Genomic DNA, 14,875 nt, shown 5'->3' with positions numbered 1-14,875 from the left:
CTTCAGCTTCTTGCTCATTCTGTCTATTAATCAGAGACAAACTACCAAAGAAAAACAGAAAAAACTGGAGTCTTTCTTTGGGGAGGGGCTGGGTGTGTTACCGAGCTTCCTCTACAGACTGCAGGGGGCAGCAGTGAGGCACTAGCAGGACTGTGCTGCGCCTGCGCTCTGAGATCCCAAAGTGTGCTGAGTCACTGGGGGGGGGAAGGGGGGGGCGGCCAGGTCCTGAGAGACTCCAGCTGTTTGGGGTTGTATTCTTCAGCCCAGGTGTTTTTAGCTTCTCTGCTGGGCTGCTGACTTGCTGCAGGTTCCAAACCTGTAGCGAAGCTCTCCCCGCAGAGACAGCTGCGATCACTCCCCACCCCCTCTCCAGTCTGCTCCTGTGCCCTCACTGCCGCTGCCCGCCGCCTGCGCCCGATCTAAAACCGCCCCAGCCCTCCAGTAAAGACAGACCTTTCTTGGCGGATCTCAAGGATGGCTTCTCTTGGTAACTATTTGTGGGTTTTTTTCAGTCAAGCATTGATTCAGAGGCTTGTAATGAAGTGGATAGTGAGAGAAAGCGCGGAGCTTATGCAACTGTGAGCCTCCTCTCCGCCATCTTAACCGGAAGTCTCCCTGGTTATAATTCAAGGCAGAGAAGAGTACTAATGCTCGTGGCTGCAGGAAAGCAGGGGACCTGGTCACATTTTCAGGGACAAGAGAAGCACTAGCACTTGCAGCTGAAGAAAAACAGGGGCCATTCCTGAGTAAAGATAGACTAGGGACCAGAAGATCAATAATCACACCTCTCCCCAAATTATACCACCTTGGAAGCACTGAAAACTTGCACCATTCCCAAACTACCCCTGAAAACAGCAACACCAAAAATCCTGAAGATTAGAACAGGGTCCTAGGTGAACAAAGGCCAAATATAATGTAAAGTTCAAAATCAAGAAATAGGCTAGAAAAATGAACAAACAACTATAAAGAGAATGAGAGAGAGAGAGAGAGAGAGAGAGAGAGAGAGAGAGAGAAAGAGAGAGAGAGCGCTTGATCATAAAAAGGTACTATGATGACATGGAAGACCAAAACATAAACTCAGAAGATAATATGAAAATATCTTTAACCAAAGTTTCAAAGAAAAAATGGTAACTGAATAGAAGCCCCATAAGAGTTCCTGGAAGAGTTAAGGAGCTAAGAGTGGGAAAAAAAAATGGGGAAAAAAGTAAGAATGATACAAAAAAATTACGAAAAGAGAACAGCTTAGCCAAGGAGATACAGAGCAGCTAAGTGGTACAGTGGATAGAGGGCCAAAGCGAGAATGACAAACTCATCTTCCGGAGTTCAAATTTGGTCTCATATACAGACTAGTGTGTTACCTTAGGCAAGTCACTTAACCCTATTTGTCTCAGTTTTCTCATTTGTAAAATCAGCTGGAGGAAGAAATGATAAACCACTATAGTATGTCTGCCAGGAAAACCCCAAATGCATCACAGAGAGTTGGACATGACTAAAAAATTACTTAACAACAGGCACATACACACACACACACACACATACACACACACACACACACACACACACTTGAAGAAAATACCTTAAAAACACAATGGATCTAATTACAAAAGAGACATAAAAATTCACTGGGGAAACAAAGAACTCCTTAAAAAACAGAATTGACCAAATGGAAAAAATTCACTGAAGAAAATAATTACTTAAAAAATTAGAATTGAGTAATTGGAAACTGACTGAATGAGACATTAAGAAACAATGTTAATAAAATCAAAAGAATGAAATAATAGAAGAAAATGTGAAATATTTTACTGCAACACTACTGATCTGGAAAATAGATTGAAGAGAGAAAATTTAAAAATTGTTGGACTACCTGAGAGCCATGATAAAAAAAAAAACCTAGACATCATCTTTCAAGAAATTATCAAGGAAAACTAAACTTTTCTGGTATCTTAGATGCAGAAGATAAATTAAAATCGCAAGAATCTACTAATCACTACCTGAAATAGATTCAAAAATTCAAAACTATCAGGAATATTATAGCCAAATTCCAGAGTTCCTGGTCCAGTAAAAAATATTGCAAACAGCCAGAATTAATTTAAATATTGTGGAGCCAGAGTCAGAATCACGCTTTATGTTAAAGAGGATTGCTTAGAATATGATATTCCAGAAGACAAAGAAGCTAGAATTGCAACTAAGAAAAACCCATCCAATAAAACTGAGTATAAAACTTCAAGGGGAATAATGGATATTTAGTGAAATAGAAAACTTTCAAGCATTCCTGATGAAAAGGACAGAGCTTAATAAAGAAATTGACATTTAAACACAAGACTCAGGGGAAACACAAAAAAGTAAACACGAGAAAGAAATCATAAGAGACTCATTAAAGTTAAACTGTTTACATTCCTATGTTGGAAAATGATACATGTAATTCCTAAGAACTTTGTCATTATTAGAGAAGTTAGAAGCAGTCCAAATAGACAAGAGGGTATGAGTCAATTATGTTAGGAGGAACTAAAAAAAAATGTGAAAAAGAGGGATGCATTGGGAAAAGGGGGAAGGAAGCAACAGCAATATTGTAATCATGATCAACTATGAAAAACTTAGCTGCTCTGATCAGTACAATGATGTAAGAAAATTTCACAGGATGCATGATGAAAAATGCTATCTCCAGAAAAAGAACTGATGAATTCTGAGTACAAATTGAAGTATAGTTTTTTCCCCCTTTTCTTTATTTTGAATGAGGAAAATTATTTCACAGTTTTTTGTGTAAAAAAAGTATACAAGGAAGATTTTTTTTATAGTAGAAAGAGATATGGGAGAGGGGCAATGCTTGAATCTAATTCTCATCATAGTTGGTTCAAAGAGGGAAGAATATATGCATATATACATACATACATACACACATATTCAATTGGGTATAGAAATCTATTTTATCCAGTAGGGAAATAGGAGGGAAAGAAGTTAAGAGAAAGTATGTGTGTGGGAATAATAAAAAAGCAGATACAGGAAGGCAGTAGTCAGAAACAAATTAGACTTTTGAAGAGGGATTGGATAAAAAGATAAAATCCTTTCCACAGTTGATTATGTTAACAATATTGCTGTTATTATACATATCTATATATGTAATTATATAGATGTACAAATAATTTAAATAATAAATATAGATATATAAGTATATATCTCTATCTATCTATCTATCCATCTACCTCATACTCTCCTAGTTCTGTTCACTTTATTTTGTATCAATTCATAAAAGACTTCCCAGGTTTTTCTGAAACCATTTTGCTTGTCTTTTCTTTTCTTTCTTTCTTTCTTTCTTTCTTTTTTTTTTTTCCCCCTGAGGCAATTGGGGTTAAGTGACTTGTTCAGGGTCACACAGCCAGGAAGTGTTAAGTATCTGAGATCAAATGTGAACTCAGGTCTTCCTGACTTCAGGGCTGGTGCTCTATTTACTGCACTACCTAGCTGCCTCTTTGCTTGTCATTTCTTAAAGGACAAATAGTATCACATTCATATTCTATAATTTGTTCAATCATTCCCCAATTGATACACATTACCTCAGTTTTCAGCTTTTTGAAAAAAAAAGCTACTATAAATATTTTTGTACATACGGGCTCTTTTCCTTTTTATTTGATCTCTTTGGAGTATAGGGCTAACAGAGTAATTTCTGTAGCTTAAATTCTTAGACTTTTTCAGCTCATCACAGGTTGTATCTTGCTGGAAAGGCTTCAGTTAAGGGCTCATATACTGACATATACTTTCTGAGGTCCAACCTATGTAAATATAGAAAGGATTCTTTGCTAGTAGACTAGCCACTAGGGAGTTAATTATTGGACCACTGAGACCCGTAAAACAAAAAATACAAAGTAGTTCTTGGTTTTTTATAGCTCTCTTTTGCCCTCATGAGGTAATGAAGTAGCAGAAAAGAAAGCCAGGGTCATTTGAATCATGTAATCTTTAGTTTTTAGAATATTAACTTCCCTGCCAATGTTCTAAATGTAAAGTCCTTGTTCACCAGGCATATTGTGGGAAGCACTATATTGACATTTACTTTCTACACAGAAATGAAAATGGAAGTATAAGGCCCCTAGTTGGTGATATAGCACACAGAGCAATGGGATTGATCTCAGCTACTAGCTATTGTGACTGCACACTGGGGATAAGAATACCTCCCAGCATTGTTGTGAGGATCAAATAAGATAATATTTACAAAAAGTGCTTAGCACAGTGTTTGGCATATAGTGGGTGCTTCCAATCCCCAGATAAGGAAGCTATTGCTAAATGGAAAGATGTTTCCTATTTGCTGAATTCTTCTTTCAACTCTGAGATTGCTATAATGCATAGAGTGCTGGGTCACATCTTCCAGATTTTAATGTGGCCTCAGACACTAGCTGTGTGGCCCTGGGTCATTTAACCATGTTTGCCTCAGTTTCCTTCTCTATAAAATGAGCTAGAGAAGGAAGTGGCAAACCACTCCAGTATCTTTGCCAAGAAAACCCCAATAGGGTCACAAAGAGTCGGACCCAACTGAACAATAGCAACAACAATCTCTCAACTGTGCTTTTGACTCTCTAATCTTTGTCACCCATCTCATCTGCCTTTGCATTTTAGAAGTTCCCTCTGCCCCAGTGAACTTTTCAGTCTGGAATATCCTACCATTCTGCAGCCCCCCCCTTTCCCTTGGTGAATTCCTCCTAAAACTTCCATTTTCTTTCTTTCTTTTTTACTATTAAAGCTTTTTATTTATAAAACATATGCATGGATAATTTTTCAACACTGATTCTTGCAAAACCTTCTGTTCCAAATTTTCCCTTCCTTCCCCTTCCTTCCCTCCACCCCCTCCTCTAGAGGGCAAGTAGTCCAATATATGTTGAATATGTTAAAATAAATGTTAAATGCAATATATGTATACATATTTATACAGTTATCTTGCTGTACAAGAAAAACCGGATCAAGAAGGGAAAAAAAAAACTACGAAAGAAAACAAAATGCAAGCAGAAAACAACAGAAAGAGTGAAAATGTTATATTGTATTCCACACTCAGTTCCCACAGTCCTCTCTGGGTGTAGATGGCTCTCTTCCTCATTGAACATTTGGAACTGGTAAAACCTCCATTTTTAGGAAAAGCTCAGACTCCATCCTATAGTCTTCTCCTGATTGACCACCATGACTCCCCAATACCTACTCATCTATCCCATCTCCTCTCCCCCCCCCTTTTTCAGTTTCCTTTTATATGTAATCTTCCTCTTTTAGAATGTAAGCTCCTTAAGGGAAAGAATGTGCCTAATACAGGACCTAGCCTATAAGAAAGCACTTAATAAATACTTGTTGACTAACTGTAACGAATGGCATTCTGATTGAGCCCCAAAACATTGCCTACTAAATGAGATCCTTAATTATGTAGAACATTTTAGTTTAATTCAGAAGGCTGATGATAAAGTATTCTTCCTAGAATTTGGCAAAGAAGTTTTGCTCTTCAAGCACAGAATGAGACACATTTTCAGGCAGAACTAATGTGTGGATTTGTTTTGAGTGATTATACTTATTTGTTATCAGAAAAGGCATTTTTCTGGAAGAGGAATTATGAAGATGGGAGGTAGTGATAGTTATACCAAAAAAAAAGAAGAAAAAAATTATCAGTGGAACAACAAAAAAATCCTAAGAAGAAAGCAGAAGGAAATTCAGAAAGAAACAAATAGGGCAATGTTGCAACTATCATTTTAAATTTAATACATACTTTAAAAAGGTTATACATTATATTCATAACATTGTATATAATTCTTTTTTAATAAGAGGAAATGTTCATATTCATTGATGCTTATCAAGTTCATAATAATAAAAATTATTTAAACACTTCATCTTAGCTATGTGTAAACAAAAAGCCACATGAATGAAGAATGGCTATTATTAGCTCTAATATGAAGTTGAATGGGGAGCCCATAGAGCAGTCCAAACCTTGGTCAAACATTGCCGATAAGAAATACATTAGGCCCAGAATTGAATATGAGGAAGAGAGTGGTCTGGATTACATTGTGTAAATTGCTCAGTGTCTTTCTTTCTTTCTTTCTTTCTTTCTTTCTTTCTTTCTTTCTTTCTTTCTTTCTTTCTTTCTTTCTTTCTCTCTCTCTCTCTCTCTCTCTCTCTCTCTCTCTCTCTTTCTCTCTTTCTCTCTCTCTCTCTTTCTCTCTTTCTCTCTTTCTCTCTCTCTTTCTTTCTTTCTTTCTTTCTTTCTTTCTTTCTTTCTTTCTTTCTTTCTTTCTTTCTTTCTTTCTTTCTTTCTTTCTCTTCTTCCAAGCAATTGGGGTTAAGTGACTTGTGCCAGGTCTCTTAGCCAGGAAGTATTGCATTAAATGTCTGAAGTCAGATTTGAACTCAGGACCTCCTAACTTCAGAACTGATGCTTTCTCTACTGCACATCTAGCTGTCCATTTGCATCAATGGAAGGAATACCTGCATCAATGAGATTATAGACTCACTGAAGTCTTTGTTGTGGTTATTTTTCAAAATTACAGTTATTATTACTCTAATACTGACTTTTTTGCTATGTCGTGTAGGGGCAGCCAGGTATCTCATTGGATAGAGCATTGGCCATGAAATCATGGAAATCAGGAGGACCTGAGTTCAAAACCTCAAGGCTGTGTGACCTTGAGCAAGTCACTTAACAGATTCTCCAACAGAAAAACAACAAGAACAACAACAACAAAATAATGATCTAGATTATTTGTATACCACAATTTGTTCAATCATACCACAGTGGTCATTAACAGTCAATCAGTCAACAAACATTTGTTAAATGCCCACCATCCACCAGGCCCTGTTTAAATCTGGAGATCAAAAAAGAGGTAAAAAAGAGCAAAATTAATATGTACAAACAAATTAGATACAGAACATTTTTGTAAAACTAAGTTTTTCCCTCCCATGAATATACATTTCAGATATAATCCTAATAGTGAAATCACTGATTCAAAGAGTATGTGAGCAGCTCTTATTGAATATTGTTATGCTTTTTTTCATAAAAAATGAAACACCGATTCAAAACCCTAATAGCAGTGTAGTAGTGTGCCCAATATTGTATAGCCCGGTCAGCATTTAATTTTATCATTTTCAATTATCTTTGCCAAATTAGTGAGTGTAAATAAATTGGTATTTCCTAGGTTTTTTTATTTATACTTATCCACTTATTACAGTCTGAATGATTTTTTCAGGAATGTTTTTTATTTATTGTGGAATGGATCTTTTCATATATTCTTTTTTTCTTATTTTTAATTTTTTTTAGCAAAGAAAATATAAAATATTTATTTATTTACCCATAATAGTATTTTATTTTTTCAAATAAATATAGAGGTAGTTCTCAACATTCATTTCTGAAAGAGTCTATGTTTAAATGTTTTTCCCAAGTTCATTTGAGTATAGAGAGTTTTAATTCCTTTAACTAAAAACAGAGACTCTTCTTATCATTTGACCTTTATCATTTGGGAAATGGCTTTTATTTTTATAACTTGACTTCTCTACATATTTAAGACATCTGACTTTTATCAGAAAAAGTTGGTATAATTTTTTTTCATAGTTATATTTATTGTGTATCTTCTCCATCCCAATTTTTTTAATTTTCTTTTTTTTTTTTAAAGCCTTTTCTTTGCAAGTTATATGTATGGGCAACTTTACAGCATTGACAATTGCCAAACCTTTTATTCCAATTTTTCCCCTCTTTCCCCCCATCCCTTCCCCTAGATGGCAGGATGACCAGTAGATGTTAAATATATTAAAGTATAAATTAGATACGCAATAAATATACATGATCAAACCATTATTTTGCTGTTCAAAAAGAATCGGACTCTGAAATGTTGTACAATTAGCCTGTGAAGGAAATCCAAAATGCAGGCAGGCAAAAATATAGGGATCGGGAATTCAATGTGATGGTTCTTAGTCATCTCCCAGAGTTCTTTCGCTGGGCATAGCTGGTTCAGTTCATTATTGCTCCATTGGAACTGATTTGGTTCATCTTATTGCTGAGGATGGCCAGGTCCATCAGAATTGGTCATCATATAGTATTGTTGTTGAAGTATATAATGATCTCCTGGTCCTGCTCATTTCTTTTTTTTTTTTTAATAACTTTTTATTGACAGAACCCATGCCAGGGTAATTTTTTTTACAGCATTATCCTTGCACTCACTTCTATTCAGATTTTTCCCCTCTCTCCCTTCACCCCCTCCCCCAGATGGCAAGCAGTCCTTTACGTGTTAAATAGGTTACAGTATTCCATCCCATTTTTTTTCTGTTTAGATTACTCTCTTCTTTCACCCTGTCCATTCTCAAAGATGGTTTTTTTCTGACTCCCACCTCCTCCAATCTACCCTTAATTCTTTTATTGTCCTGTCTCACTTTATTCCTTTCCCCTTCTACTTCCCTGTGGTGTAAGACAGATTTTTCCCTTTTTGAGCCATTTCTGATGAGAGTTAGGTTCAAGTGCTCCCCTCCAACTCCCCAATCTTTTTCTCCATTGTAAAGGCTCTTTCCTTCCTCTTTAATGTCAAATAATTTGCCCCATTCTACTTCTCCCTTTCTGCTTCTCTCAGTGCTTTTCTCTTTCTCACCTCATTTATTTTTTGAGATAATCTTCCTATCATATTCAGCACATATCCTTGTCCTCTGTCTATATATGCTCCTTCTAATGATCCTAATAATGAAGAGTTAAAATATAATTTTTACATAAAATTTACATAGGAATGTAAACAGTTTAATCCCTCATTGAATCCCTTATTATTTCTTGTTTCTTTTTACTTTTTTATGCTTCTTTTGAGTCTTGTATATAAAAGTCAAATTTTCAATCCAGCTCTGGTCTTTCCATCAGGGATGTTTAAAAGTCTTTTACTTTATCTTTTTTTTCTCCTAAAGGATTGTACTTTGTCTTGCAGGGTGGATGATTCTTGTTTGTAATCCTAACTCCTTTGCCTTCTGGAATATCATATTCCAAGTTCTCTGATCCTTTAAAGTAGAATCTGCTAAACTTTGTGTTATCCTGACTATGCTCCACGATTTGCAAACTGTTTCTTTCTGTCTGTTTGCAATATTTTCTCCTTGACCTGGAAGCTCTGAAATTTGGCTATAATTATTTGGAGTTTTCATTCTAGGATCTCGTTCAGGAACTGACCAGTGGATTCTTTCAATTTCTATTTTACCTTCTAGTTCTACAATATTGGAGTAGTTTTTCTTGATAATTTCTTGAAATTATCTTGAAATTCAAGAAAGATTATGTCTAGGCTGGATTTTTTTATTATTATAGTTTTGGATTTTTTTAAGTCATGGCTTTTAGATAGCCCAATAATTTTTTTTAAACAAATCAAACATCATAATTTTGTGACTCCATATTCAGTTACAAAGCACCACATGGGGTCACAAACCCACAGTTTAAGAAACTTTGATCTATCTTAGCATACACAAAATACAAACATAGCCAAATCCTATTAAGCTGTCAGTAACATTTGCAGAGGTATTAAATAAATGAATAGTATCCATTGAAGTTGGACTATTTCCAGTTGTTTAAATTTACCCTTGATTTTTTCAACCTGCAGATATTTTGTTATTGTAACTTGTCTTGTAACTTACTGTTACTTCTTTTTAAATTTCAATAGCATTTTACTTTTTCAATATTTTCAATATTCATTTTTGTGGGATTTTGAATTTCAAATTTTTTCTCCTTCCCTTCCTTCCCTCCCCCTCCACACCCAAGTATGTATAGATACATGATCTATATCAGATTGTGTATAATCTGATACAGATTATACATGTAAAATCATTATAAACATATTTCTATATTAGTCATGCTGTGAAAGAAAAATCAGAACAAAAGGGAAAAACCATAGGGGGAAAAAAAGGCAAATCAAAAAAGAAAGTGAAAATGGTAAAAAATATTATGCTTCAATCTGCATTCAGTCTCCATAGTTCTCTCCCTGAATGTGGATTTTCCACCCCACATTTATTGGAATTGTCTTGTAGTCCAGTAATTCTTAAATGATCTTTCCTGAATCTATTTTTCAAGTCAGTTGTTTTTCCAGTAATATAGTTTACATTTTCTCCAAATTTTTCAGTCTTTTGATTTTGTTTTATTGTAATTATTAGCTTCTACTTGCCAAATTCTAATGTTTACAGAATTACTTTCTTCCATGAACTTTTGTATCTCTCTTTCCCTTTGGCCAATTTTGCTTTTAAAGATGTTCTCTTGAGTGAATTTTTGTATATGTTTTTCCTTTAGCCAATTCTGCTTTTAAAGATATTTTTCTCTTTATTGGATTTTTGTGCCTTTAAAAAACATTGACCACTTGGACTATTTTGTTTTTTAAGGTGTTATTTTCTTCATTATTTTTTGTGTTTCCTTTACCAAGCTGATGACAAGAATGACCCAAAGATAGTCTGCATCATTCAGATGGTGACAGTCCCCCAATACCTCTTCCGTTTTGAACTATGTCCCCAGTTTTGCAGAGTTGAACTTGACTTAGTTCTATACTTATATATAATTATTCATATTTGTTATATTGATCTTGTTTCTTCCAAATCATAAAATCATAAATTTAAAGGTGGATAGGTCCTATTATAATTGAAGCATGAAGAGGTTAAGTTATCTGCCCATTGTCACACAGATATTTAATGCCTAAGGTGGGATTTGAATTCAGTCTTCCTAGCTGCAAGTACAGTACTCCATTCACTGTGCCATCTGATTTTCATCTTGATATGGGGCCACCCAAATATTTTTGTTTAACTATTTTTATTATAATGAAAGTTTCAGTTTTGAGGTGGGTAGAGGAAGGGGAATATTTCAAAAAATGACTTATATAAAACAAAAATCAGCATCAACAAAATATGTTGAATTCTAAAGTAAAATAGAAATTTTAATATAGAAATCTGATTTATTCTATGCCTAAGACTTGTGTCAAAAAGTATTGACCACTAAGTGTCATGGGTGATTTGGAGCTATTTTATCCTTCATGAGAGGTAAAGACAACTTTGTTGGACTTCTCCAAGAAGCAATACACTTGCAGGAAAGAGCTAAAGAATTTCTGACCACTCTTGCCCCCTTAGCCAAAAATGTACATTTCTTAGGATTACTTATTGGTGACCTGGGCTCAGGAAAAGAAATATAAAAAAGAGGCATCTAGAGATTTGGAGTCCAGTTATAAGGACTCTCTTAGGCAATTATATGTTTCTGGGGCATATGTTGCTGCTATGGCTATTGAGATGAGGGGAAAATACACCAACCTTGATGGAAGCTACATGGAGAGCTGGCAGAGTCTGTCCCCAAAGGCATGCTCAAAAGAGGAAGGAACCTTTCTCCTTGATTTATTTTTTTTTATAGCCTACCAAATGGACAACACTTCCTGACTCAGTCACAAATCATCTTTGACACAATTCTTTCCACTCTCACCCCACTCCCTAGGATCAACAAAGCCAATCAGGAGTCATTTTATCCTCTTGTCTTTTAGTAAGGGGCCAGATTGTGTATACCATGAGATCTTCCCTGTTATGTAATGAATGATCTTCAGGGGTCTTCATTTCCTCCACAGTGACCTGGCCCTACTTACCACTCTGATTAGAGTTTCTATAAGAATTTTCTCCTACCCAAAATCATATGGGGATCTGGGGACCATGAGCCCTCTGAGTCCAAGCTTTTAATAAGCAGACCCTTTAAAATCTCTCAAAAAGAATAACCAGATTTTTCCTTTGAAATTAGGGCCTCAAACTAGCAGTGCAACAACTAGAAAAAGAAAAGGCAGATAAAATTTGGATGGAAGAACAAATGAGAGAGGTGAGTAGATGATGACACTTTCTCTATGCCCACCTTGCCCTTCCTCCACAGCCTGAGGACTATACCTAGAAATAGAGGCAATCACATTATCTGAGTCTTAAATAGAACGATGATAAAATTCAGGATATAGAGGGTAAGGTGTCTTACCAAATATGGAAAAATTGGGAAAAAATGGTTTTGTTGTTTATTTTGGCTCATGTAGATTTAAACACCATTCATAGCACAATGCAAATTCATTCTATGCATTCTTTCATAGAAATCTTGCTTTAATACAGCAATTGTTTTGGGACTAATCTGCCTTTTTAGCCAGTTGATGCTAGAAGTAGTTCAGAGTGAGTTTACTCTAATGAATAAAGACAATACTATAAATGAATTTTTTTTGGTCTCCCCGACCTCCCTTCAGGTCAGACATTTCAATGTCCCATCCCAGCCCCAGATCCTGAAGATCTGGGAAGTAAGCATAGAGCACTTAATGAAGTGAATTTATGGAGCAAACTGGAACTTCACTCCAGTTTAGCCTAGTCTTTACCAAACCAAGGATAACAGACTCTCCCTTCACTTTTACTTGTGTTATAGATCTGCAATAGTGAGAAAAAAGCAGGAATGTTAACGAATTTACCTAAAAGTGATTGTTTAAAGCCATTTCATGACAATTCATTGAATCCTGGAGTAATTTTTGCATTTATTGTTGGTATATTTTACATTTGAGGTAAAAGATTCATAAAGTATTGGTTGATTTTTTTTTTTATTTCACCAGCATTTTGACCACTTAATGAATTTTTCGCTAAAAAAAAATTAAAATATTAAAAACTTCAAATCAGGAAATTCCATCCAATCTTTAAGGTTCTGTTCTAAGAGAAACAAAATCAACATAATCCAGGCCAGCATTGGGCCATAAAGGGCAGTCAGAACTGGTTAAGCAGGATCACAATCAACAAACATAGTCAAGGTCTGGTAGGCATGGCAAAGAATTCAGGGTGAAACTACTTTCAATGCAGTTTTATTCAGATAGGGTCTAGGTGTGGCTTTAGTGCAAGTTTTCAGCCTGGTAATAATGTCCCAAATACCTTTTAAGTGCAAGAATCCTCAAAGTGCTCAAAAGCAGATAAGATGTTTCAAAAACACAAATAGTCAAGTAAAAATGTTTAGTTGGGAGGCCAAAACCATCTTATCACATATATCCATATATGGCTTGACAAGATTTAACATCTATAAATTAAATAAATGATGCTTATATTAGAAACTCTAGGTAAATTTACTATTATGTAAACTGTTTTTTGGCAAATTGATTTTAGGTAATTCAATTTTTATCAAATAGGTAAAATATGTAAAAAAATAGGTAAAATGCCTTAAGTAAAATGCCCTAGGTCTATTTGAATGACCCTTAATGTGTGTCTGAATTGGCACAGACAATCTAATTTGGATTTTGGATTGTTGTTTGTTTTTTTAATAACACTATGGTTATTTAATAACAGTATGTCCTAACTCTTGAGTTTCCTCACTCCCCTTTGCCAATTTGTGACTAGGAGGATGGGCTTTATAGAAATTATGCTGGAGAGAGAAGTGTGGATGTGTATGTTGGTGTCTGTGAGTATATCAGTGTGTGCTATGTTGGTTCTGAGAAAGAAGGAGTGGGTAGAGAAAAACCAGGGTTGGACTGGGATGGGATGAGAAAAGGACCTCAGTGTATTTTAGAGAGCTCTTAGGTGCCCCACAAATTATAACAAGTTGAAGAACATGGTTCAGTTCCTTTAGTCTTAGTAGATGAGGCAAAGAAGACAACTTTCTTTCACTCTCTCCCATATCTCCTTTTTCTTTCTGCTATTTCCCTCTCATCAGAAAGCAGACAAGAGTGCCCTAGCCTTCAAAGCAAACCAGGAGGACTTGGAGCTTGCAAAAGTTCACTTAAATGACATGATGTTTGACATATTGCAGAAGATATCTATCCATGAGAAGGACTGGCATAAGGTGCTGGAGAAACTTTTCTTTGACATGGACTCCAAGGTCAGAAATTTTTCCTTTGAAAGAGTCAAACCAGCTGGGCTCAGACTAGCAGAAGCTGATATTGTGACTTTCCCAGGCAACTAAGCAACTATGTACTAGAAAAACTGGATTCTCTCCCCTTATCAGGCTCTCATATCAGGAATTGTAGGAAGCTATTAGCAACAGGCTGTAGAAGAAATTGGGATCAAGACTTGGAGGAAGAGAATGTTAGAGCCAGCCCAAATAGGCTAGAGAGAGCCAGTTGTTCAATCATTGTATGTGAGCATTTTTACACCTCAAAAATTGGCAAATCAAGATGAGTTACTTTGTTAATTGGCTAGACTTAAAAAATGATAAAGAAAATGTTAATAAGGCAGATTAAAATTTAAAATTTGTTTCATGTGAAATGCTATCCCCTACTTTCATCTCTCAAACTGGTTGTTCACCAATGGTTAGGAAGAGAGTTATGACAGTCATAAAAGTAGGGAGAACCCAAATCATAAGCCCTGTTCTAAAACTAAGCACAGTGAAAAGAAAATCAATTTCCCTGAATACTAGTGTCTTCCCCTTGAAATTATCTCCCAATTTATCTTGTATAAATCTTATTTGTATGTAATTGTTTACAAATTATCTCTCATTAAATGATGAGTTCCTGGAGAACAGGGGGCGCATAGCAGGAGCTTAATAAATGCTTATTATCTGACTAGAAGCATTAGAACTGAATATTAGTATTAGCTTTGCCACTGACAAATTGTGTGATCTCAGGCAAATAATGTCATCTTCTCTGCTATATTTTCCTCATCTGTAAATTGAGGAAATTGGGCTAATTTCAGACCTCTTCTAGGTCTAGAGTTCTATGAATTATAACCTTCCATCCTCCTTCCTCACCTGCTCTAATACCTCATAGAATTTTATAACTGAAAAATGCCTTGGAAGTCATCCATTTTGGGGCAGCTAGGTGGCACAGTGGATAGAGCACCGGCCCTCAAGTCAGGAGGACCAGAGTTCAAATCTGGCCTCAGACACTTAACACTTCCTAGCTGTGTGACCCTGAGTAAGTCACTTAACCCCAATAGCCTCAGGGAAAAAGAAAGAAAG

General features: G+C 35.6%; 1 protein-coding gene across 1 annotated transcript in view; it reads left to right on the top strand.

Moving 5' to 3' along the window:
• The window catches only part of LOC127545448 (collagen alpha-5(IV) chain-like), a 48,174-nt gene extending 33,311 nt beyond the window's left edge, over positions 1-14,863 (top strand). The window contains exons 8-9 of the mRNA XM_051972754.1: positions 11,720-11,794; positions 13,634-14,863. Coding sequence (XP_051828714.1) covers positions 11,720-11,794; positions 13,634-13,882 — 324 coding nt within the window. The 3' untranslated portion in view covers positions 13,883-14,863. The remainder of the gene's footprint in view (positions 1-11,719; positions 11,795-13,633) is intronic.
• Positions 14,864-14,875: the final 12 nt, after the last annotated feature.

Source organism: Antechinus flavipes, chromosome 1 (genome assembly GCF_016432865.1).
Source record: "Antechinus flavipes isolate AdamAnt ecotype Samford, QLD, Australia chromosome 1, AdamAnt_v2, whole genome shotgun sequence".
Classification (NCBI taxonomy): domain Eukaryota; kingdom Metazoa; phylum Chordata; class Mammalia; order Dasyuromorphia; family Dasyuridae; genus Antechinus; species Antechinus flavipes.
This window is presented reverse-complemented; position numbering and strand designations above follow the sequence as displayed.